Raw genomic sequence first — 27,605 nt, forward strand, 5'->3', positions numbered from 1 at the left:
CCTCACCCAAGGACATGCATAGACAGAGGAAAGGAACTAGAGAGAGATCGATGTGAGAAAGAAACATTGATCAGCTGCCCTCAGTATGCTCCCCAACTCAGGGTCAAACCCGCCATCCAGATATGTGTCCTAACTGGGAATCGAACTGGCAACCCTTTGGTGCACCAGAAGACGCTCAACCAACTGAGCCACTCTGGCCGGGCCTTATTCTTTTCCTAAAAAAACAAAACGCCATATCCTCTTTTACTTGAACTCTATAATGTTAATAAAAAGGCAAACTCTGTTCTTTTAATTTGTTACCCAATTCCATCCTAAACTGTCTTCTGTTCTCTCTAGAGTAGTGATGTTACATGTGGGGAAAACTGGGATATCATTGAAGAAAGATTTATCATGAAAGTAATGAAGCATTCAAGGACCTGATTGGGGCTAGTAATTTTGTACTTGAGATTTCCTATAATTTACATCTCCAAATTTAGACAATTCTACAAAACTGGTATCTGCATAATGCACACCCTACTATATACCACAGGCTCTTTCAACCCGCCTCCTATCACTACCTTTCTTCCATGGCATATCTTTCTCGTCTTCCTTACTAGTGCTTCCTCTGGCATTTCGGTGCCAGTGACTATTGGTGTCTACCCAACAGCCTTTGTCAGCCAGGGCATGGGCTTACGAACCAATAGTGGCCAATGGGACCTGAATAGAAATCAGCTAAAAGCATCTGTAAGAAGTTTTCCTCAGTCATAAACAGAGATACACAGGAGGAAACACTGCCTCTTTGCTGGACATGAACATGTCTACTAATAACATCTGGAACTCCTCCATCCATCTTGCAACTATAATGAAAGAAAAGACCAATATGCTGAGGATGCCTGAGTACAACAATGAAAAACACCTGGGTCCTCCATGACACTGTTCAGCTGCATAACCAACCTTGGAGATGCCCTGATTCTGAACTTTTGTCATGTGAAATAAAAAATGTCCTTATTGTTTGAGCCACTTGTAGTTGATAATTCTGTAACTTACAGCCAAAAGCATCCTCATGTAATTCTGTCTTGTTTTGTATTTAGTGTAAGTGCATATTTTCCTCTCTTCCTTTAGTCCCTAAGTGTTTGTTAAGTGCTTACTACATGCTAGAAACTTGACCAGATGTTGAGGAAGCAGAATAATAGAGTAAAACATTATCTGTTCTAGAAGACTCTGCCAAGTGCTCAGAGAAAAAAAAAAAAAAAAGCAGTGACCCAATAAATTTATCTTTCATATCTGAAAATATCTTAGCCTCATTTTAAACTTTAAGTGAATCTTCAAAAAGCATTTTTTAAAATCCTCACACAAGGATATGTTTGCTATGTTTTACTAATTTCAGAGAAAAAGGGGAAGAGAGGGAGGAAGATAGAGAAAGAGAAACATTGATGTATGAGAGAAGCATCATTCAGTTACCTCCCATATGTTCCCCCACCAGGGATTGAACCCGCAACCTAAGTTGTGCCCTGACTGGAAATCGCACCAGCAACCTTTTGGTGCTCAGAATGACACTCCAACCAACTAAGCCACACCAGCCAGGGCAAAAAAGATTAATTCTTAAAAATTACACCTTCTGCCCAGCCGGAGTGGCTCAGTGGTTGAGCGTCGACCTATGAACCAGAGGTCAGGGTTCAATTCCTAGTCAGAGCATATGCCTGGATTGTGGGCTTGATCCCAGTGTGGAGCATGCAGGAGGCAGCCAATTAATGATTCTCTCTCATCATTGATGTTTTTATCTCTCTCTCCCTCTCCCTTCCTCTCTGAAATCAATAAAAATATATTAAAAATTTTTAAAATTATACCTTCTATTGTACAATAACAACTGACATAATCATATACTATTAATAACAAATAAGATTAGTAGTAGTTATGCAAAGAAAAATGCAGAGGAAAAAAAGCTATATGTTATACCAACATACTACAGTATTTACACTGGGTTGATGGTACTATTGGGGATATATTTTTCTTCTCTATTTGCCAAATTTTCTTCAATGTAATTACATATTTCTTTTCCATTAGTTGATTTTTGAGGAAAGAGAGATACAGAGAAACACTGACATGAGAATGAAACATCAATGGACTGCCTCCTGCACATGCCCCAACCAAGAATGGAACCTCACTGAGAATCAAACCAGCAACCTTTCAGTGAGTGCACTGAACAACACACAACAACTGAACCCACTGAACAGGGCTGATTATATATATATATATTAGATGCCCGGTGCATGAACTTTGGGCACGGGGTGGGGGGGAGGGGGGTGTCCCTCAGCCCAGCCTGCACCCGCTCCAATCCAGGACCCCTCTGGGGATGTCTGACTGCCTGTTTAGGTCCAATCCCTGGATGGGGCCTAAACCAGCAGTCGGACATCCCTCTCACAATCCGGGACTGCTGGCTCCTAACCACCTCTACCTGCCTGATCTCCTCTAACCGCCTCTGCCTGCCTGCCTGATAGCCCCTAATCCAGCCGTGGGCAAACTACAGCCCGCGGGCCGGATCCGGCCCGTTCGGCTGTTCTATCCGGCCCGCGGAGCCGAAAGAGGGGAGGGTTCTCTTGCTCTCCCCTCCGCTCCTTTACTTTGAATTTATATTAGTTCACACAAACACTCCATCCATGCTTTTGTTCCGGCCCTCCGGTCCAGTTTAAGAACCCATTGTGGCCCTCGAGTCAAAAAGTTTGCCCACCCCTGCCCTAATCCCTCTGCCTGCCTTCCTGATCACCCCTAACCAGCTCTGCCTTGGCCCCCATCACCATGGCTTTGTCGGAAAGGACATCCAGAAGGACGTCAGAAGACATCCGGTCTATCCAGTCTAATTAGCATATTACCCTTTTATTAGTATAGATACATATTTTTTTAAGTAAAAGATATATTAGCATGTTTTTTGTCCATACATGTAGCTTTTGCTAGGGCTAACTATATTAACACATTGCGGACCAGTAGTTTTATTGCTAGCTTTACCCAGGGGTCAGATAAGTTTCTATTGAACGAGTACAAAAAACATTTTACATAAATGTCAAAGGCACACTTTAAAATTAAATACCCATCACATTTTGAAGTTATTTATTACACTAGAGGCCCGGTGCACGAAATTCATCCACTGGGGAGTTCCCTCAGCCCAGTCTGCACCCTCTCCAATCCAGAACCACTTGGGGGATGTCTGACTGCCGGTTTAGGCCTGGTGGGATTGGGCCTAAACTGGCAGTTGGACATCCCTCTCTCAATCTGGGACCGCTAGCTCCTAATCGCTCACCTGCCTGCCTGCCTGATCACCCCTAACCCCTCTGCCTGACTGCCTGATCACCCCTAACTGCCTCTTCTTGTCTGCCTGATTGCCCCTAATCACCTCTGCCTGCCTGCCTGATCACCCCTAACTGCTCCCCTGCTAGCCTGGTCACCCCCAATGGCCCTCCACTGCTGGCCTGGTTGCCCCCAACTGCCCTCCCCTGCTGGCCTGATCTCAGCCCCAACTCCCCTCCCCTGCTGACCTGATCGCCCCTAACTGCTTCTGCCTCGGCCCCCACCACCATGGCTTTGTCTGGAAGGAAGTTGGACATATGGAAGATGGCTGATTGACCCAGTCTAATTAGCATATTACCCTTTTTTTAGTATAGATAGATTATATAGGATAAGATTGCTTAAATGGGGGGGGAAGCCTTTTTCAGCAGGAGGAAATGCTCTTGTCAGACAAAAATACATAATCCCTATATCTGGACTGATAGCCAGCCATATGCACTATACTGCCAAACCAGTCATTAAAAAATTGAACCACTTTCTTACACCTTACACCAAACAGCTGTTGCCCTTAAAACCCTTCCTCAGCCCCCACCTTAGGTTCTGCCTTCACAGTTCACCCAGATTAGGTTCTGATTAGTTGGTTTCTATGCCAGTCAGCGTCAAAAGCTCCACCATTGGCTCCTCGAAGTTCATCCAGATTTGGTTCTGATTGATCAATTTCTATGCCAGTCAGCATCAAAAGCTCCGCCTCCTAGGCAGCAATTGGCTCCTCGCAGTTCACCCAGATTTGGTTCTAATTGGTCAGTTTCTATGCTAGTGAGCCTCTCCAGGCCTATCTCTGGGCCTGATCCACAGCCTCCGTGGCAGCTGCAGATCAGGCCTTGCCTCTCTCTCTCTCTCCCTCTCTCTCTCTCTCCCTCTCTCTCTCTCTCTCTCTCTCTCTCTCTCGCTCTCTCTGGGCCACGCCAGCAGCCACCGCAGCTGTGGATCAGGCCCTGCCTCTCTCTCCAGGCCTCTCTCCAGGCTTGACCCACAGCCGCTGCAGCCACCGCAGCAGCGGTGAGGTCATTAGGCCTCTGGCCTGGCCCTGCCCACCCTCCCACTGCCCTGCCCACCTGCCGGCCACCAGCCTTGCTGTGATAGAAGCCTGTGGGCCACAGTGGAGGGACCGAGGGGTGCTCCATGCACTTCCTGGTGACTGATTGTCCGTCTGGTCATTTAGTCCCTGGCCTTTTATAATATAGCTGTTCTTATAAGCTAATATCTTTTTAAAGTATGATACTTTGTAAAACACTGTGTAATATGACACGAGAATTCTCTTGATCTGTCTGCAATGTGTTAACATTACTATCATAACAATCCTATATAATAATCCTATATAATAAAGAGGTGATATGCAAATTAACCCTCACTCTGTCACAAGATGGCTGTGCCCACAGCAGAGGCGGGGTTCCTGTAACGAGTGATCAGCAGGGGACTAAGGCTGCGTGGCGCTGGGCTGGGGCGGGAGACCTGAGATTGCAACCCCTGCCTGGCAGGGCTTGACAGGGGACCTTAGGCCATGGCCCCTGCCCAGCGGGGCTTGACAGGGGACCTCAAGGCATGCCCCCTGTCCCAGCCCGGGCTGGGGGACCTCAGACAGAGCTTGATGGTTGACCTCAGGCCATGACCCCCCACCTGGCAGGGCTTGACGGGGGACCTCAAGGTGCGCCCTTTGCCCCAGGCCAGGGGACCTCATGTCACGCCCCCCAACCCAGTGCCGAGCTGGGGAACCTGAGGTATGCCAGGGGACCTGAGGCTGTGCCTCCCACCCAGCGGGGCTTGACAGGGGACCTGAGGCTGCACTCCCCTCCCAGCAGGGCTTAACAGGGGGGGGGGGGGGGGGCAGCTGGGTCTGGGTCTTGCATAATTTCAAGAAGCGTGTGGGTGGGTGGGGACTTGACTCTGGGTCCTGTGGTGTGCCCCAGACTCTGACAGGAGGAAGATTTTCATATACATTTTACTAATGTTCTTTCATCTCTGACACTTCTGTTATAGAGAAAGGGCAAATAGCAATATTAAAATTTTTTCTCTAATTGATTCCCTTTTAATGTGCATGAATTCCATGCACTGGGCCACTAGTCCTATATAATAAAAGGCTAATATGCAAATCGACCAAACAGCAGAACAACCAGTCGCCATGATGTGCACTGACCACCAGGAGACAGATGCTTAACGCAGGAGCTGCCCCTGGTGGTCTGTGCACTCCCACAGGGGGAGTGCCGCTCAGCCAGAAGCTAAGCTCACAGGTGGTGAGCACAGTGGCAGTGGCAGGAGCCTCTCCTGCCCCTGGGCAGTACTAAGGGTGTCTGACTGCCGGCTTAGGCCCGCTCTCCCAGGGGGAGACATCCCCCGAGGGCTCCCAGACTGCAAGAGGGCACAGGCCAGGCTGAGGGAATCCCCCCCAAGTGCACAAATTTCATGCACCAGGCCTCTAGTAAGTAAATAATAATAGAAGAGATAAATAAACATAAACATTTTGGCTTGTTTCTCAATATGGCAAAAAGTTTCTTATTTTTAAAATGGTAGAAATGGCCCAGCTGGATATGACTCAGTGGTTGGGCATTGACCTATGAACCAGGAGGTCACAGTTCAATTCCTGGTCAGGCCCAGGTTGTGGACTCAATCTCCAGTGGGGGGTGTGCAGGGAGTAGCTGATCATTGATGTTTCTGTCTCTCCCTCTCCCTTCCTCTCTGAAATCAATAAAAATATATTTTAAAAAGAAAATGGTGGGGATATATGTCTCCTTTAAAGAAAATATTAAGACTATGTAATTATTCTTCAAAGAATTTCTAATATACACTAAAAATATTATCCATTTACTTTTTCACACTTCCCCTCTTGCCTTAATCCATGCCCTTACTACATTTAAGTTAAAATATTACATTTTTAAATGTTAAGAGTTATTAATCATTTTTAACATTTTTAGATTGCAAATTGTCAGAGAGAATAAACTTAGTTGCACCTTCCTTGCTCAAAAATAATAATGAAACCCATTTATTACTTACATTGTAGACAACTGAATATACAGTCTTCAAATTTGTTAGTCAGTTGTTTTCAACTAGTTCTGTTGGGCCTGAGGAATAGCTCATTGTTGAATGAAGGAACTGAGGCAGCCTCCTCGACAAGGGTTGGTGGTAGGGGTCATCCCATCATAGTTCTGTCTTTCTCAGATTTTCCATGGTTCTAATAACATTTATGAGGCTTAAATTGTTTGACTATTAATAATGTGAAAATTTGGGCTGACAACTCTTTGATTCTTAGACAGTTGCTTTCTTCTTATTTTATTCTACACTGTTCTTGGAACACAGATTTTTGTTTTCAGGTTCCCACCCCCCATCTTCCTATCTAATAAAAGAGTAATATGCAAATTGACCATCACTGCAACACACAAGATGGCTGCCCCCATGTGGACACAAGATAGCCGCCACAAGATGGCCAGCAGGGGAGGGCAGTTGGGAGGGACCAGGCCTGCAAGGGAGGGCAGTTGTGGGTGATCAGGCCAGCAGGGGAGGGCAGTTGGGAGGGACCAGGCCTGCAAGGGAGCGTAGTTGTGGGCGATCAAGCCTGCAGGGTAGGGCAGTTAGGGGTGGCCAGGCTGGCAGAGGAGGGAAGTTGGGGGCAACTGGGCCTGCAGGGAAGGGCAGTTGGGGGGGACCCAGGCCTGCAGGGGAGAGCAGTTGGGGGGGACCAGGCCTGCAGGGGAGGGCAGTTAGGGGTGACCAGGCCTGCAGGGGAGGGCAGTTAGAGGCAAACAGGCTGGCAGGGGGGCAGTTAGGCATCAATCAGGCTGGCAGGGGAGTGGTTAGGGGGTGATCAGGCTGGCAGGCAGAAGCAGTTAGGGGCAATCAGGAAGGTGGGCAGGCGAGCAGTTGGGAGCCAGCAGTCCTGGATTGTGAGAGGGATGTCCGACTGCTGGTGGGATTGGGCCTAAACAGGCAGTCAGACATCCCTCGAGGGGTCCCAGATTGGAGAGGGTGCAGGCTGGGCTGAGGGACACCCCCCCCCCATGCACGAATTTCATGCACTGGGCCTCTAGTATATAATAAAAGCCTAATATGCTAAGTGTCCGGTCATCTGGTCATCCGTTCAACCAATCAAAGCATAATATGCTAATGATATGCTAAGGCTGCTCAACCACTCGCTATGACATGCACTGACCACCAGGGGGTAGACTATCCAACCAGTAGGTTAGCTTGCTGCTGGGTTTGGCCAATCAGGACCGAGTGAGATGGGCCGGACATGCCCTGGAGCCTTCCTGAGGTCCCTCCCTGGCTGGCCAACCTCTTGCGTCCCTCCCCAGCCCTGATTGTGCACCTGTGGGGTCCCTTGGCCTGGCCTGTGCCCTCTCACAATCCGGAACCCCTTGGGGGATGTCAGAGAGCTGGTTTCAGCCCAATCCCACAGGCCAGGCCAAGGGACCCCACTGGTGCACAAATTCGTGCGCCAGGCCTCTAGTGAAAAATAAAAGACTGAGCTTAGAGTGCTCTCACTGACAGGTGTGAAGTATTACCATTTAGATGGATCAATATCTTCTATTTAGAATAATAAACAAAGCTCAGTATAACTTTAGATTTAATTTTAAAACAAAACAAGATGAATAAAAGGGGGGACTTTTAAGATCAACAACATTTATAAAATTAGTACTATCTAAAGCTGGATGAATGGATTATTAAAATGACTTCTTGCTGACTAGAAGGGAAGAGTGCAGACAGGCGTGCCCAGCAATATACTAGTACCGTGGTTGGCAAACTGTGGCTTGCGAGCCATATGCAGCTCTTTGTCCCCTTGAGTGTGGCTCTTCCACAAAATATCACGGCCTGGGTGAGTCTATTTTGAAGAAGTGGTGTTAGAAGAAGTTTAAGTTTAAAAAATTTGGCTCTCAAAAGAAATTTCAATCGTTGTACTGTTGATATTTGGCTCTGTTGACTAATGAGTTTGCCGACCACTGTACTAGTATAATAGGCATGACTGTAACGGGTAAAACCAGCTAAATCAAGCAAGAGTAATTTTGCTTTAGTTCTCTCAATGACCTCAGTCTCTCCTCTTAACTGTTATTTATGGCTAGTTCTTTGTGTAGATTAAGAGTGGTAACTGAAATGTCCACAAGGCCCAGGCAAGTACCTAGAGTAGTGAAGCCAGAGGGTGTAAGAAAAATATCCAGTTTAGGAGCAGCAATAGACTGAAAAGTAATGGCAGCAGCTAGACAGAGCAGCATTTACTCAGCTTCAGCACAGTGTGGCCAGGTAGGAATATACTATTGTCAGATCTTTGGGTTTTTCAAGAGAAGCCAGAAATCTGATTTTTAATGTGAAATTGCCTATTTTTTTAAGTGTTAGCAACTTTTTTAATTTTTTATTTTTTTAAAGAATGCTGTGGGAGACAACATAGTGCAGGTCAAATAAAACACATCCACTTGGGACCAACTACAGCCTGCAACCGCCATGTGCAACCGAGGCTTACACCTCATACCTCTAAAAGGCCTTGGGTGGGGGTGGGCTTTCTGGGTGTGGAAAGGTGATGTTCTTTCTACCTGTGATTCTTGCAGTAATGTTTTGGAGTCATAACAGAAGAACCACTCAAGTGGTTACGTAGAAAATTAAAAAAAAAAAAAGACGAAAACCTAAAAATTGGCCAGAAAAGGGTGGGTTGATCTAAACATATTAATCTTAACTAATCTTTTGGCTCACAAAGCTGATTTTGGAGAGAATTAAAGCAAAATTAATTGATCCATCATGAGAACTCATAAAAAGAACTCAAAATGAAGAGATCCTCCAAAAGGAATAAAGGAAGGAAATATAGAGAGATATCTATATATTTAGCAAACTAATTTAAAAATAATCATGCATATCAAACACCTCAGGAATTCTAATTTCTTTTAACTTTATTGCTTTTTAATTTATTTTTTTTCAAACACTACTTCTAACTCACTGTTCCTAAGCCCTAAAAAAAGTTCTATTTAGTTTCATTAAAAAAGTAAAAGAATATCAAGAATTGTCATTTATCCGCATTTAGGTGGCCTTATTGATCAGTTTAAAGATAGGCTGGTATTTGCATCTAGCTTTAAAACATACAGCTATATCCCTTCAAAATCTTTTTGAAATATAGCAGGTCAAAAATATATTTAAAATTTGACTACTGCTTATGATGTTGATCTTATGTTATAATAGTCACCCTACTCAACCAAATTTTTCAAGATTTGATGAAATTATAGTAAAAACAAATATGTTGTTGCAATTGCCAAAGCTGGTTATATACTGCCCATACGCCATTATGATTTTAGGAATGGCGCTTTCAAAACAGAAGAAATGTGGCAAGTTTTTAGTCTAACTCAGCTATTTACAACTGGTTTAGTGATCTACTGCCGTGTAACAAATCATACCAAACTTAGCTGCTTAAAGCAGGAAACATTTATTATATCATACTTTCTGTAGGTCAGGAATATGGAAGCGGCTTAGCTGGGTGATTTGGTTTATGATCTCTCACTAGGCTGCCGTCATGATGAGGCTGTAGTTACCTGAGACCTGACTGGGAAGATCTGCCTCCAACCACACTCCTGCGAATGTTAGAAGGCTTTATTTACTACTCTTTTCTGGGGCCTTTCCAGCAACTGTTCATGTTGAGGCCTACCCCAAAGTGAATGATCCAAAAGAGAGAACCCAAGGCAAAAGCTGTAGTCTTTTATAATCAAATCTCAGAAACAATTTATTATTACTTCTGCTATATTTCATTGGTATAATGTGGGAGAAACTAAAGAATGATAAGAGAAGGAAGCAGGCAACATTGAGGGGCCATCATGGATGCTGGCTACCACAAAACCCTTACTTCTTCACTAATACTTCTGAGAGAGGCAACATCCTTTCATGGGTAACACTCATTAGAGCTATAATTCTGAGCAGAGAAATTGATATCTCCAATTTCAGGTGAGAGTGAGAAAAGGGTGGAGAAGGAATTTGCATTTTACTGTGAAAAAGTCAAGTCTATGATTTTTATTTATCTCCCCCACTCACAGATGTCATTTTGTCCTAGTCTGTCATTTCTATTTTTTAATTTTTTTTTTTGTTGATTTTAGAGAGGAGGAAAGAGATAGAAACATCAATGATAAGAGGAAAATCATTGATTGGCTGCCTCCTGCATGCCTCACACTGGGGATTGAGCCAGCAATCCAGGCATGTGCATGGACCAGGAATCAAACCATGACCTCCTGGTTCATAGGTCAACGTTCAACCACTAAGCCATGCTGGCTGGGCCTTTTCTCATCATTTCCATACAACTTCTCTCCATCCATTCAGAGCCACTGGTCTAACCATACACATGGGTTGAGTGTTTGAGAGATTAAGGGTTAATTTACATACAAATATATGCTTTGAAGGTTAAATAATTCTGGGTCCTTTAAAAAGTCAAGTGAGTCAAATAAGTCACTGATCTGAAGTTAATGGGAACTTAGTAAGAAATTACAATCAGCTGGAATGGATGGCTCACTCTTACAGGGTTCAAGTATAAAAAAACAGCTTCAAAATATGTTAAGAAGTGGAGACAAGAGTAACAGAAGGTAGGAAAAGATAAAGACCAGAGTATGGCCTTGGAAGATAATAGGTAGCATAAGATTTTTTTAAATGTTTAAAACACTTAGCAATTTTTAGTTTTTGTGTTATAACTACTTAACAGCTGAGACTAAGCTGAATAGAATAAGGCAAACCTGCAGAGAGAGTCTGGAGTGCTCTTATAGTGAAGAAAATGAATTACTTGGAGTCAGAGCTTTACAAAATATACCTTTGCACCTAAAATTCTTTCATTTGTTTTCCACTTGCTTTTATATAATATTAGAGGCCTGGTGTACAAAATTCGTGCACTCAGAGAGGGGGGCCCTCAGCCCAGACTGCACCCTCTCACAGTCTGGGAGCCCCTGTAGGGAGCGGGCCTAAGCCATCAGTCGGACATCCTCAGCGCAGGAGAGGCACCCACCACTGCTGCTGCGTTAGCCACCCATGAGCCCGGCTTCTGGCTGAGCCGCACTCCTGCATTGAGCATCTGCCACCTGTTGGTCAGTGCATGTCATAGCGACCAGTCATTCTGCTGTTTGGTAGATTTGCATATTAGCCTTTTATTATATAGGACTGCAACCTTGCTTTTATATAATATTCACCTACCTACAATTTCGCATTCTGCTTTTTAAAAACTTAAATGAAAAAAATGCATATTTTATCATTCCAACTTCACTGGTATTCACACTTTACTCCGCCCTGGTTTTAGATAAGTCCCTGACTCAAGGAGCTCAAGTCATGGAGAAGGCTAAATAGTAAGGGGTCATTGGTGCCCTAGTGGGATTCTCTACAAGAATTCTCTACAAAGGAAGGAGGAAACAGAAAAGGGAGACAGAAATGAGACTTTGGATGGTTAAAAAGTTTACATGATTCTAATATATAAGAAGCCAGGGGCCATCATGACCAAAACAACTGGACAGACGACTGAACACAGGCTGCGTGGAGCAACAAGGCTGACGGGGGAGTTAGTGAGGGACAACCAAACGACTGAATAGCAGGCTGCATGGGGCTGCATGGGGCGACCAGGCCTGCAGGGGGGTTAGTGAGGGATGACCAAACGACTGAACAGCAGGCTGTGTGGGGCAACCAGGCTGGCAGGGGGGTTAGTGATGGACGACCAAATGACTGAACAGCAGGCTGCGTGGAATGACCAGGCTGGCAGGGGGGGCAGTTGGGGGCTACCAGGCCAGCGTGGGGGGAGGGCATTTGGGGGTGACCAGGCTGGCAGGGGGCACAGTTAGGAACAACCAGGCTGGCAGGGGGAGGCAGTAAGGGGCAACCAGGCTAGTGGGGGCGGGGCAGTTAGGGGCGACCAGGCTGGCAGAAGGGGGCAGTTGGGGGTGACCAGGCCGGCGGTGGGGGGGAGTGATCAGGCCAGCAGGCAGAGGCAATTAGGGGTAATCAGGCAGGCAGGTGAGCAGTTAGGAGCCAGCAGTCCTGGATTGTGAGAGGGATGTCCAACTGCCGGTTGGACAGTCAGACATCCCCTGAGGGGTCCCAGACTGGACAGGGTGCAGGCTGGGCTGAGGGGACCCTCCTCCCCATGCACAAATTTTGTGCACCGGGCCTCTAGTATTTTTATAAAATGGTCAGCAGTTTTTAGTGTGACTCCCTTTGAGTAATTCCTTAAAGCTACTGATGGGCTTCCACTGTCCACTTTTATTCCTGAGGATGAAGCCAGCCCAACATTTTTAATAACTGCATAATATTCCACTCAGGAAATATGCCATTATAAAGTACAACATAGGGAACTTCTTTGTGCTTCAACCACTCTTCCCTCTGATAGCTGTCAGTCTGTTCTCTATATATGAGTTTCTTTCTATTTTGTTCATTTATTTTGTTCATTAGATTCCACATATGAGTGAAATCATGTTCTTGTCTTTCTCTGACTGGCTTATTTAAAATTAATTTTAATAATATACATTATTTAACATAATATACACAAAATATTATAATTTCAACATTTAATTAATATCTTAAATTTTAATGAGATATTTCACAGTCTTTTTTCATACCAAGTCTTGGAAATCCAGTGAATATTGTATACTTACAGCACAACTCAATTGATCTGCTACATTTTCATTGGAATTCTCTAGTCTCTGTTTAGATTTCAAAAAGTTTACAGTTGAAAAGTTAGTTCACATACCAAAGTTGTTCTGATCATGCCTAAAAGTATTCCAATAATTGATAATCAATTTTTAAATTTATATTAGTTAAAAGTAAATAAAATTAAGAATTTAGTTCCTCAGGTACACTAGTCACAATTCAAATAACATGTAACTAGTAGCTACCATATTGGTAAAACTGTGGTGTAAATCAAAGGAGATATAGAGAAATATTCTATGACACAAATGGTTAAGTATCTACAATTAATTCAAGGCCAGAGTTCTATCCTGAGCAAAATGCTTTGAGTCAGATAACTTATACTACATTTTTATAGCAAGCTGGTTTATTCATCTAAAACCACAGATAAAAGTAAAGCCCCCAAAATTAACTGTGCAAATTTGTCAGACAACATAGTAATTACACAGCAACTATTTCCTGTAGACCATGAGTTTAAAAAATTTTAATAAGATGATGAACATGACTTATGTCAAAGTACAATTCTTGTGCTAACAAAGTTCAAAGCTTTTAATAAGCTAAAGTGTCTTGTAGATGTTTGTGAAATGCTAATTAAAGTACTTTCAAATTTCAGTAAGTACACTATGCCTAATGTACTTCTAGAAATTCAAATGTAAATAAATGTAAAATATAAATAAAAGTGTGTTTTCCCTCAATATCTAAAAGACGTTAGGAGGATTTATACACTGACTAGAAAATAATCCAAGTTTGAGAAACAATTTTGTTCAAACTTAAAAAATATATTATGATGCTCTGTTCAAACCTGATTGATGAAACCACTAGGATACAAACACCCTTCTCTTTATTCACTCAGCACACACATTTAGTGACATTTCTTGCACAGGAAACAAGCCTCAGACTAAAATAATGTTACTTGCCAGTCCAGCAGTTGAGCATCAGTCCAGGAACCAGGAGATCACCCGTTCAATTCCCAGACAGGTTGCATGCGGGCTCAATCACCAGCAGGGGGCGTGCAGGAGGCAGCTGATCAATGATTCTCTCTCATCATTGATGTTTCTATCTCTCTCTTCCTCTCCCGTCCTCTCTGAAATCAATACAAATATTTTTTAAAGAGAAAAAGAATGTTATGTGCCATCAGATAGAGGAAATATTGTGTGGGTTAAGTGTCTCAAATACTATTTGGTGATTATAATGATGATGGTGATAAAAAAAATTATTTGCTAGCCTCATATATAAAGTTCTCAGTGACTTAGGGATCTGAGATTACAGAATTTTATTTTATTGTTCCATATTCTGATTGTAAAAAAAAAAAAAAAAGCCAAAAAAAAACTCAGATTTTATTAACCAAGAGTTCATAACTTTAAAATTCACAATAAATAAAAATACAGGAGAATTTACAACATATGTTTTTACTAGCATACAAACTAACCCCCAAAATGACTAAAAAATTAAGTAACTACTGAGTAATGTTATAATTAAAATGTTATTTTGTTTAACATACTTGGTTTCTCTTCTCTGCCCAAAGAACATAGAAAAGACATTTATTTTCTTTTTTTTTTTTTTACTTATTTTTTTTCTTTATTGATTAAGGTATTACATATGTGTCTTTATCCCCCCATTGCCCCCGAACCCCCCACCTCGTGCCCTCACCCCCCTAGTGTCTGTGTCCATTGGTTATGCTTATATGCATGCATACAAATCCTTTGGTTGATCTCTCCCCCTTCCCTCCACCCTCTCCTGCCTTCCCTCTGAGGTTGGACAGTCTGATCAATGATTCTCTCTCTGGATCTGTCCCTGTTCATCAGTTTATGTTGTTCATTATATTCCACAGATGAGTGAGATCATGTGATATTTATCTTTCTCTGACTGACGTATTTTGCTTAGCATAATGCTCTCCAGGTCCATACTTTATCTTTTTTCATTTACACCTAAGTAAATAGGAGAGTATTTGTGGAAATAAATATTAGAATAAAAGTAGGTATAATATATATAATCTCATAAACATAATTTGCCTCTTAGGTGTTTTTCAATCCTTCTAGGATAAAAAATGTTATAAAAAGAATAAGATGAAACAGAAATCAACATATCTACAGGCATCTGTGCAGAAAGTTGTCTGTAGGGTTTTTTAAATAATTTTTAATTACCAGGCTCTTGTCCCCTTCCCCTGTCCATCCTTACCTACTCTAAGTCATACACTACAAAGTCCCTATTAACTAGATATTTCTTAATAACATGTAGATTTTTAAAAAGTTAATCACTGCTTCCTAAGCCTGTTTTACACAATTTACAATGTTGGTAATTATATATAGGTGGTATGAGTGGCATAAGAAGAATATTTGCCAAAATTCTGAATTTTAAAATAGTATTCTCCTTTCATCATTTCATCATTCTCTATAAGGGAGAAAAGAACCAGGCTGGCCAGCTCTGAATCTTTCCTTACATTATTTACTTAGCGAATAGAAAACACTCTACTGGTAAATGTTTCTGTAGTGTCCACACCAGCCATTTCCTGGAAGCACCACTCATCTTTGGCCGCCACAATCTCCTCTCCTAACTGCTACTGAGCTGGAATAAAACTCTTCACTTGATTTAGGTCCTAAGAACATAAATCAGGTCTATGAGAGAAATAATAGTCACACATGTGGGAACCAGCCATCAAGGATTAAAACAGAGCTATCTGGTGAGACTTTCAAATAGAAGAAGGAGGTTAAAACGAAGAATTACGAGCTCTCATACACTTTTCTTTCTTACACCATAAAAATGAAAAATCTCTGAAAGGTTTTGAGTAACTGTCAAGCAGTTCCACCATAAATTGCCATCTGACCAGAATAAATTCTGTAACCTCTCTACTTCAGTTTCCTCATCTATAACATGACAATTCTATCAATAATTGAAATGTTTTAGAATACCTAATCAAATGTATTCCTGTTTGCCAGCTCGAGAACAGCCAAAATTTTACAAGAGACCAAGTTTACAAGAGACAGCATTTTTAGCTAAAGCTCCCAAAATAAAAAAGTAGAACTTATTTTTTTTGTTTAGCCCAAATGTGGAAGATCATTCATACATAAAGTACTTATGCGACTCCTCCTTCCTCACACTTCCAGCCAATATATAGGCTATTGTCCCCACCTCACCAAGTACTCTAATTGCTGCCACACTCTTAACACAAGTTCATTGGAAGCACTCCTCTACAACACTGCTGTGCTGCAAACAGTAACAAGACCAGACAGAGGCTGCCAGGTGGGAGCCGGAAGGAGGGCCAGGAGCTGAGTGAAGCACTTTTCTGGGAAGCACTGTGGCTCCACAGCCCCATGGTTCCTGTGCCTCACCCCTCACCCTTCCAACCACCGGGGTCCTCGCCTTACTACTTGTACCTCCAAAGCAAGACTAATCTTTAGAAACAGTGAGAGTTTTGACATTGATTAAAATAATTCTGCAGTGTGGAAAAGTGTAGGTAGAAGAAGAGACAACCAATATGAAAAGAATTCTACTTCAGCCTTTATCAATAAGCAGGAAAAATATAAAGAAATAACATCTTCAAAGTAAGAGGTACTTTTTTATCAGTGTATTCAATAACTGGTGGTTCAATCATAGAAATTAATGACACAATTTGAATAGAATTTTAAAAAAACACTTGCCATTCCTAGTTGTTAGCCCCAGTTCCCTTTGGTTATCAGTAAAATATTTTAAAATCTATACATAGATGTAACCTTTAAAAATTACATTTTTTCAAAAGGAAAAGTCAGATAATGTCCATTGGTTTCTCTCCCCTATTAATTGTATGTTACTTTATTTTTATTTCATACGACATCTTTTCCTTCTATGCCCTTAAAGATATACTTTATTTCTTTTAAATCTCTAGTTGAGGTTTATATTTCTTAAACTGTTTGATCTACATTTCACCACTAATACTAAGTAGAAAACATTGAATGAATGTCCTCCCATTAATCTCAATATATTCCACTTTTAGGAATTTGGTGAGAAAGAAATCAGGTTATTTGGAGGTGAGTCCTCTGTTTTCACTGATATTCAGGTTGTGAATGGTGACTCCTTTTATTGCTTTCTAGATAACAATTCCTTTTCCTTCAGAGAAATCTATGCAGTAATCTCCTCTGGGAGCTACTAGGTCCCAGGCCTTTAAGTACCGTGAAATATTGAAATTACAGGGCAATTCCATGTGGGAGCCAGATTACAGCAAAAAAAAAAAAAAAAAAAAAAAATGGAATGGAATCTTTAGAACAGACCCTGTTTATGAACTATTATCACTTAGCCTCAAACTCAACAAAAGGGAGGTCTGGGAAGGTTACCTATGGGCACCTGCCCCAGAATGTATCTGCACAGCTGTCCCTCCAAGCTCTTTGGCACCACCCTTTGAAATACTCATGTTACAATCTGTTTGCCATTAAGTCCTCTGGCATTAAAAAAATTACTAAATATATTCGTGTAGTTTCCCCGTGATAACCAGCCTCTGATTTAAAACACTGCCTTAGTTTTCTCAATCAACATATATTAAGCAATAGTCCTAAGGTGAACCTATTTGGAAAACCAAAATCCAGATATTAAGGAAATAATTTTAATATACTAATTCTGAACCATTCTAAGCATGACAATAGTTTTCTTTCTCAATTTGCTTTTTTTACCCCATTTTTTTTCTTTATTTTGCCATTATCCTTCCTTTACCCTCTTTCATCTCCACCTCCCTCTCCCCCTGCAATCACCACACTGTTGTTGGTATCCATGAGCTCTTTCTCTTTTTTGTCTTTTTTGTTCAATCCCTCCACGCCCCCATCAGCCTCAATATACTTTTATATCATTTTATTTCTTTTTGTCTCTAACAGTGTCACCACTTTAAGAACCAAATTAAACATAACCATGGGAGAACTTCTCACTGTTTCTGTTGTGAATTTCTTCTTCAATACTCTTTCAAGAAGTACTTAAGTGAAGCTGTATGGCACAGTGGTTAACATGGGCTTGGATACAGACTGATTTAGACTCAAATTCCAGTTCCACCTTTAACATAACTTCAGGCTGCGTGGGGCAATCTAAGTTCCACATTCTTCCTCCATTAAACAAGGAGAGTAATACCTACTCTAAGGGTAGCACACTTAATGTATCTGACGCATACTGTGCAGAGCCAGTACATGGTAATTACTCAGTAAATGGTAGTTATTATTTTATACATGTATACCCCCTGAAAATCTGGAAAATAAAAACAAATATCCTTAATTCTATCACCCTAGTAACACAAACATGTACCTCTTTGTAATTTATGTCTACATAAAAACTTATTTTTACATTATTACAAGTGTAATACACAATTTCGTCCTTTCTTACATTATAATCACTTTTCCATGTTACCATGTAGGATTCACAATTGCCTTTTTAATTTGTTGAATGTGAGTCCATTAAGTAAACTACCATAATTTAACCTCTAAACTCCTGCCAAATATTTGAGGTCTTTTGATATTACAAACAATGCTCCAATAACATTTGCATGAATATAGTTTTTCATTCTGTGGAATTCTTTCCTTAGGATGAATTACTAGCCAAGTTGATCATTAGAGAAACCATAGACTCTTTTGTGATTTAGGTTGGTTTTACCAAACAACTTCCCACAAGTTGACACAATTTATAGTGTTTCTACCAATGTACATAAACATTATCAAGTCCTCTCTAACCTTCAGTATTAATACTAATACCTTTCATTTACAGAGTATTGGCCATGTGCCAACCACTGGTCTGAGTGCTTTACATGTATTTTCATCCTCACAATAAGTCTCTAAATAATTCTGAAGTAGTTACCCTCTTTTTGCAGATGAGGAAGTAAAGATTCACAAAGTTGAAAAGCCATATCCAATGTCACATAGCAACTAAGTAGGAGAACTTGGACTCAAACTCAGGTCTTTTTAATGCCACAGTACTCTTAACCAATTGGCTACATTTCTGCTTTACTCTTTTTTCTCTCAGGTAGAGAGAAAAGATATTTGCACTAATGTTTTCATATGCAGTTCTTGGTTACGAACAAAGTTAATCATTTTTACATGTTTGTTAAACTGCATATTCTTGTTGTGTTATGTATTTATATTACTTAGCAACTTCTATAAAGTAGTGGGGGCAATTTCGTTCCCTATATATTTTTTACTAATCAGCACAACCTTCACAAGACAGGTCCAGGCACTGAGCTGTCAGTTTATAAGAGAAGGTGATCCTTCTCTTCCTCCTCCTTCCTGCCCAATATGGGCTGAATACAAACATGTTCTAGAAAGTTATGTCCATATCTTTTTAACATTACAGTACTCACTCTATGATACAGCCCCTGGCTGATTTGGAATACTCTATGTTAGGAGTCAGAGTGAAGACTCAATGTACCCTGAGGGGTGACAAACTAAAATAATTTCTTAACCAATTTATCAAAGTCTTTGAGAATTAATATCTCATTTACTGCATTTCTCCCCACCCCCTTCTCTTTCCATCTGCAGATTTCTCTTCTGCTAATTAAGATAAAGACTGAAATGTGCATTTTTTAATGAATTTGCAATAAAAAAAACTTGAGCATCATTCAAAGTTTATCTCCCATAATGTATAGAAACATCATGAAAACTTCACCTATGCTTTACTAAGCAAAATCAGATTTACCTAATAAACATATACTTTAATAACCCCATTTTAAAATATGCTCCATTACCTGCATTATGTCTTGCAGTACAACCAAATGCCAAGGTTGCATCTTCTTTGACTCCAGGTTCAAAATCTTCCAAGCATTTTACCAGTGTATCAGTACTCCACAATCAACTGTTGCCTGAGCTAGATGAGAAGAATGTTTAGCAATTTGCTCGTAACACAAAAGCAGCAGCTTCCTTGTAGAAACGCAACAAGGATAAAATAGATAAAACACAAAGTGAATTGAGCACTTATATAATGAAAAGTTAAAATAGACTAAAACCAATGTAAAAATAAAAATATAATGAAGCTCAACAGCTTTTAAATACTAAAGAAAAACATCCTGCAACATCATTTTTATTTTTTTTATGTTCCCCATTGCTTTCATTCAGTAACTAAACAAAAACAAGGCAAGTCATATTACATTTCAAATGTTTTCTTCTAAAACATGCATTTATAAAATAAAATATTTCCTGCAAATTGTATATCCCACAAATTCATTATTTAATTATTTAATGAGATTTTGATGTATCTGCATTACACTGAAGGTATTTGTTTGACCCATACAAACTCTTGGATTGTTAGCATGTGCAACTAAACTGTCAACTGACAAATTCATTTCCTTTACTTGCCCTCAGTCTCTAAGCCTGGTAGGCCTTTCATGACCTTAACTAATCTTTCTGGTGTCCTAAGTTATCCTGAAATAACAACCAGGTTTCAAGATGCACTTATTAATCATTGAATAAATATAAAGGCAAAATATTAATGATACATTTTAAAACTTTTCCTGGTAAATAAACTAGCCAAACAATGGGACATGTTATATATTCCTTTTTAGAAATGTTTTTTAAAGGTAAATATAAATGACTTAACATTATGTGAATGCTTCATATTTAAAGTATTTTCTATATATAAGTTTTATCAGATTAAGAAATAAAATAAAACTGAAACATGATTTCCTTTATATAGCTAAGAAAATTAAATGTTTAGGCAGTATTTAGCTATAACATTCACTGTGGTTTTATGGTTCACATAATGACACAGTAATGGTCTCCTAACTCTTCCTTTTATTACAGAACCCAGTTAATCCTCTACTTTAGATTGTGTCTATTTCTTTACAGAGACTACTAAAAAGTGACTTAGTGCCATAGCACCTGTTTTTAATGCATTCTATTAATTTAGGCTAAAATATTAAAATACAAAAAAATTATGAGAGAGAAAATACACCAAGCATATTTTTAACATTGATCTCAAAACCTGGTATCCTATGTAATAAAAGGCTAATATGCAAATTGACTGAATAGTCGCTATGATGCGCACTGACCACCAGGGGGCAGACACTCAATGCAGGAGCTGCCCCCTGGTGGTCAGTGCGCTCCCACAGGGGGAGCACCGCTCAGCCAGAAGCCAGGCTCACAGCTGGTGAGTGCAGCTGCAGTGGCAGGAGCCTCTCCTGCCTCCGCGGTGGTCAGACATCCCCCAGGGGTCCCAGACTGCAAGAAGGCACAGGCTGGGCTGAGGCACCCCCCAAATGCACAGATTTTGTGCACCAGGTCTCTAGTATATTAATGATATAAGAAATATGCTATTTAGTAATAATGTTTTGATTTTATATATTTCTTTAGTTTCTTAAATGTAACATATATAGATATCAAACTATTCGTTGTAAAGTCTAATTTTATGTCAGTAACCAAATACCTACTAATTTATTGTAAAAATTTGAAGAGTTTTAAAGTAGCTTCCCACAGATTATTTTTTTTAAATGTTTTTATTGATTTTAGAGAGAGAAACATTGGTTGCCTCCCACATAGGCCCTAACCAGGGATCAAACCCACAACCTGGGTATGTGCCCTGACTGGGAATCAAACCTGAGACCTTTCAGTGCATGGAATGATGCTCAACCAACTGAACCGTACTGGCTAGTGCTCCACAGATTATTTTCTCATAATTGTGGGAAAATAATGGTGGTACATTTCTTAGCATTACCTTAAGCTAATTTGACTTTTTATATTGTAGAATTTTCAAATTCACAGAAAATTTCTTGGGTATTAATATCACTACTAACTACAGAGCCTATAATCATACTTTCTGATCTCATTCCCCCTTTCTCCTAATTTCTGCTTCCCTAAGTTCCTCATTCCTCTCTTCTCTCCCATTTCTCACCAAAGAAATTTCCTTAAAGAAAAAAAAAAAAAAAGCAAAAGCAAAGCCAGAGGACTTTGTACCTGATAAAGAGAGTTCAAATCTCCTGTGAGAAATAAATTAAAGGACTGGTAGGTGAAGGAGATAGAAGCTTGTGAATAATGCTTCACATTGTCATCACTTTTCTGCAATAATACATTTTTTGTCTCTTTTCAACTAATGGACATCATTCACACTTAGAAAACTTCTAGTAAGAACCTTCTAGAGAGGATCAAAAATGGCAGCAGAGTAAGTGAATGCTACATGGACATGCTCCCAGGAACAAACTGGAATTACAACTAAAATATAGAAAAACATCCTGAATAATCAATGGAAAAATCGCAGGAGAGAATCCTGATACATGAGGACTGAAAGTGGAGACCACATAGAGACTGGTAGGAGGGGCGGAGGCACGAAAGGGCTGGCTGGGAACCCACAGACAGCAACTGAAGTCCCAGAGAGATATCTAAGCTGTGTGTGTGTGTGGGGGGGGGGGTGTCACTGAGAACTCTGGGATCTAATCCCCAAGCTGGGCCTCCCAGCAGAGAGCACCAAACTGAAGAGGGTACACACATAACATCTAGCTGTGAAAAGCAGTGGGGTGCTGTCTGAAAGTTCAGGCACCCTCTTAAAGGGCCAACACACAAAATTCCCTGTGGAGCCACCATCTTGTGCTGCGGCAAAGGGAGGGTGAAGTGGACTGGAGATGTGAGAGCAGAAGCTAGGACTGGGAACTCAGGGGATAGAGCTCAGAAGGCAGATACCCTAAGTTTCCTGGGCTGAGTTATTCCCTCACACAGTAGAGGACATCTTTCCCACATAGACATTTGCTTTGCCTGGGGGGAAGACGGTTGACACACCCTATTGGAAAATACCTTGCCCTGAAGCCACTTAAGAGATTAAAAATAACAATTAGCTCCAGGCAGAAGCAACTGCCCCACCCTGTTGGGGAAAAACAAAACAAAACAAAAAAAACTCTCTCCATACCTCAGGACGATTGCCTGGGAGGCAATTCAAGTCGGAATCCTATCAGTCTGTAGGCAGAGGGAGTCTTTGCCTGATCTAATTAGTCAGAAACAGCCTTTAACACTGTCCTGCACTAGAGATTGAGAAGTGTAGAGTATCTAACAAATACACAGTCACAAACCCAGACAGCCAAAATGAGGAGACAAAGAAACAACCCCCAAATGAAAGAACTGGAGAATTCTCCAGAAGAAGAGATAAATGAAGTGGAGATAAGAAATTTATCTGAAACAGAGCTCAGAGTAATGATGGTAAAGATGCTCAACAACATGAAAAAATATATAGTAACTATGAAAAAAGAACAGTCTAAGATTTAAAAAAATGACATAACACAAATAAAGAACACATTGGAAGGAATACACAGCAGATTAGGGGAAGCTGTGGATTGAATCAGTGAATTAGAAGACAGAGTTGAAAATATCACTCAATCAGAGAACCAAAAAAACACACCAAACAATTAAAAAACAGGAAGCGAGCTTAAGGAAGCTGTGGGACAACATGAAACATAACAATATTAGAATAGCAGGTGTCAGAAGAGGCAGGAAGAGAGGAAGGAATAGAGAACATGTTTGAAGAAATAATGGCAGAAATCTTCCCTAATCTGGTAAAGGAAAAAGTCACACAAGTTCAGGAGGCACAGAGAACCCCAAGCAAGAAGAACCCAAACAGGCCCACACCCAGACACATCATAATTAAAATGCCAAATATTAAAGACAAAGAGAGAACTTTAAAGGCAGGCAAGAGAAAAGAAAACTGTTTCTTACAAAGGAGTTCCCATACGGTTGACACCTGATTTCTCATCAGAAACTCTATAGGCCAAAAGGGGATGGTATGAAGTACTCAAGTTAATAGAAAGCAAAGATCTGTGACCAAGATTACTATATCCAGCAAGGCTATCATTCATGATAGACAGTCAAATAAAGAGCTTCCCAGGCAAAAAAGGCTAAACGAACCACCAAGCCAGCATTACAAGAAATGCTAAAGGGACTGCTGTAATGAGAAGAAGAAACAGGGAGAGAAACCTATCCATACAGAATTAAAATGGCAATAAATAAGTACCTATCAATAATAACCCTAAATGTAAATGGATTAAATATTCCAATCAAAAGGCGTAGGGTAGCTGAATTGATACAAAAACATGACCCAACGATATGCTATCCACAAGAGACCCACCTCAGAACAAAAGACACACACAGGATGAAAGTGAAGGGATGGGAAAAAAATTTCCATGCAAATGGAAAAGAAAAAAAAAAAGCTGGAGTAGCAATACTCATATCTGACAAAATAGACTTTAAAATGAAGGCCATCACAACAGACAACAAAGGTCACTACATAATATTGAAAGGATCTATCCAACAAGAGAATATAACCCTGGTAAACATATATGCACCCAATATAGGAGCACCTAAATATATTTTTTAAAAAACTTCTAGAGGACTTTAACAGAGAGATAGATTAAGAACAATACAGTCATAGTAGGGAACTTTAACACCCCTCTGACTTCACTAGGTAGATCTTCTAGACAAAAACTTAACAAGGAAACAGAGACACAGAGACTCTAAAGGACTTACTGGATCAGATGGATTTAATTGACATTTATAGAACACTAGAGGACCAGTGCATGAAATTCGTGCATGGGGAAGGGGGGAGGGTCCCACAGCCCAGCCTGCACCCTCTCCAATTCAGGACCCCTCAAGAGGATGTCTGACTGCCGGTTTAGACCCACAGGGATCAGATCTAAACCAGCAGTAGGACATCCCTCTCGCAATCCGGGACTGCTGGCTCCTAACCAATCACATGCCTGCTTGCCTGATCACCCCTAACCACCTCTGCCTGCCAGCCTGATGCCCCTAACTGCTCCCCTGCTGGCCTGATCTCCCCTAACTGCCCTCCCCTGCCAGCCTGATTGCCCCTAACCCCTCTGCCTTGGCCCCCGCCACCGTGGCTTTGTCCAAAGGGACGTCCAGAAGATGTCTGGTCTAATTAGCATATTACCTTTTTATTAGTATAGATATCACCTCAACGCAGCAGAATATACATTCTTCTCAAGTGCACATGCATCATTCACAAAGATAGACCACATGTTAGGACACAAAACAAGTCTCTACAAGTTCAAGAAGACTGAAATCACATCAAGTATCTTCTCAGATGACAGTGAAATGAAATTAGAAATAAAATACAGTAAAAACACCACCAAATTTTAAAAACACATGGAGGCTAAATAGCATGTTATTAAACAATGAATGAGTTACCAATGAGATTAACAAAGAAATAAAAAATTTCCTAGAAACAAATGAAAATAACACACAAGAACCCAAAATCTCTGGGACACAGCAAAAGCAGTCCTGAGAGGGAAATTCACAGCACTATAGGCATACCTCAAAAAAAAAAAAAAAGGAAAAGGAAAATCAGCAATAAACTAACCCTACAATTTAAAGAACTAGAAAGAGAACAACAAGAAAAGCCCAGAGTAAGTAGAAGGAAGGAAATAATAAAGATTAGAGCAGAAATAAATAACAAAGAGACTAAAAAAATCCAAAAATCAATGAAACCAAGAGCTGGTTCTTTGAAAGTATAAACAAAATTGATAAACCATTAGCCAGACCCATCAAGAAACAAAGAGAGAGGACACAAATAAATTAAATCAGAAACAAAAGTGGAGAAATAACTACTGACACCACAAAAATACAAAGGATTGTAAGAAAATGAACAACTATATGCCAGCAAGCTGGACAACGTGGATGAAATAGACAAATTCCTAGAAAAATATAATCTCCCAAAACTGAATCAGGAGGAATCAGAAAACCTGAATAGGCCAATAACAACTGATGAAATAGAAGCAGAAATCAAAAAACTCCCACCAAACAAAAGCCCAGGTCCAGATGGCTTCACAGGAGAATTTTACCAAACATTCAAAGAAGAACTAACACCTATACTCCTCAAACTATTTCAGAAAATCCAAGAGGAAGGAACACTTCCAAATTATTTTTGTGAGACCAGCATTATCCTAATTTCAAAACCAGATAAAGACACTACAAAGAAAGAGAAGTATAGGCCAATATGCCTAATGAATATAGATGCTAAAATCCTCAACAAAATATTAGCAAATCACATCCAGAAATATATTAAAAAGATCATACACCATGATCAAGTGGGATTTGTTCCGGGGATGCAAGGCTGGTACAATATTCGCAAATCAATAAATGTGATACATCACATAGACAAACAGAAAGACAAAAATCATATGATCATATCAATAGATGCAGAGAAAATATTAGACAAAATCCAACACCCATTTTTGATAAAAACTCTCAGCAAAGTGGGAGTAGAGGGAGCATATCTCAACATGATAAAGGCTATATATGACAAACATACAGCCAATATCATACTCAATGAGCAAAAACTAAAAACATTTCCCCTAACAACAGGAACAAGACAGGGATGCCCACTTACACGACTACTGTTCAACATAGTACCAGAAGTGCTAGTGATCAGACAAGAAGAAGAAATAAAAGGCATCCAAATTGGAAAAGAAGAAGTAAAACTGTCATTATTCGCAGATGACATGATATTGTACATAGAAAACCCTGAAGACTCCATCAAAAAACTGCTAGACTTAATAAATGAATTCAGCAATGTAGCAGGATACAAAATTAACACCCAGAAATCTATTGCTTTTTTTATATACCAATAATTAACTCACAGAAAGAGAAACAACAAAAACAATTCCATTTACCATTGCACCAAAAAAATTAAGATACCTAAGAATAAACTTAACTAAGGAGGTAAAAGAACAGTACTTGGAAAATTACAGGACATTGAAAAAGAGATAGAGGAAGACATAAACAAATGGAAGAATATATCGTGTTCATGGGTTATTAGAATCAACATCATTAAAATGTCCATACTACCCAAAGCAATCTACAGATTTAATGTAATCCCCATTAAAATACCAATAGCATATTTCACAGACCTAGAACAAACTCTCCAAAAATTCATCTGGAATAAAAAAGGAACCCGAATAGCCACAGCAATCCTGAGAAAGAAGAACAAAGTTGGAGGTATCACAATACCAGATACCAAGCTATATTACAGAGCCACTGTTCTCAAAACTGCCTGGTACTGGCACAAGAACAGACATATAGATAAATGGAATAGAAGAGAGAACCCAAGCCATTATGTTCAGTTAATACCGTGTTTCCCCGAAAATAAGACAGTGTCTTATATTAATTTTTGCCCCCAAAGACGCACTAGGTCTTATTTTCAGGGGATGTCTTATTTTTCCATGAAGAAGAATACGGTACACATTTATTGTTAAATGAAAATAAAGGAAATTTATTACCTGTATACGGTACGGTAGTACGGTAGTTGTCAACACAAACCAGACAAACTGTGAATCCTACAGTATCAAGAATTTACTCATTTATTCAATGACAATCATGTCATCATCTTCTGGAACATCATCATAACAATCCAATTCCTGAATTTCCTGGTGAATTTCTTGTGACTCCATTTCTTTCAGAATCAGTGGACCAAATCTCTCATGTTTAGCAATAGCACTGTCTTTAAATGAGTACTTCTTGTCAAGGTAGCCTGCTCGCAGTGCATTTGCAATGCAACTGTCAGTGATTTTCTCCCATGAATTCTTCACCCAAGTCACAACTTCTTGCAGTTTAGGTTTCACAAAGTTTCCACGCTGATTTCTCTCCATTCTATTTTCAATGTAGTCTTTAATTTCCATGCGCAAATTGTCTTTGAATGGCTTGTTTATTGCAATATCAAGAATCTGGAGATAGGCCGTCATTCCTGCGGGAATC

General features: G+C 40.3%; 1 protein-coding gene across 1 annotated transcript in view; it reads right to left on the bottom strand.

The window, feature by feature from the left end:
• The window catches only part of SPAG6 (sperm associated antigen 6), a gene marked incomplete at both ends in the record, with an annotated part of 74,478 nt that overhangs the window by 12,761 nt on the left and 34,112 nt on the right, over window positions 1-27,605 (bottom strand). Inside the window, 3 exon segments of the mRNA XM_080654707.1 lie at window positions 19,610-19,702; window positions 19,705-19,753; window positions 19,755-19,834. Of these exon segments, the coding sequence (XP_080510833.1) occupies window positions 19,610-19,702; window positions 19,705-19,753; window positions 19,755-19,834 (222 nt within the window).

This window comes from Plecotus auritus (genome assembly GCF_963455305.1).
Source record: "Plecotus auritus genome assembly, chromosome: 1".
NCBI lineage: Eukaryota > Metazoa > Chordata > Mammalia > Chiroptera > Vespertilionidae > Plecotus > Plecotus auritus.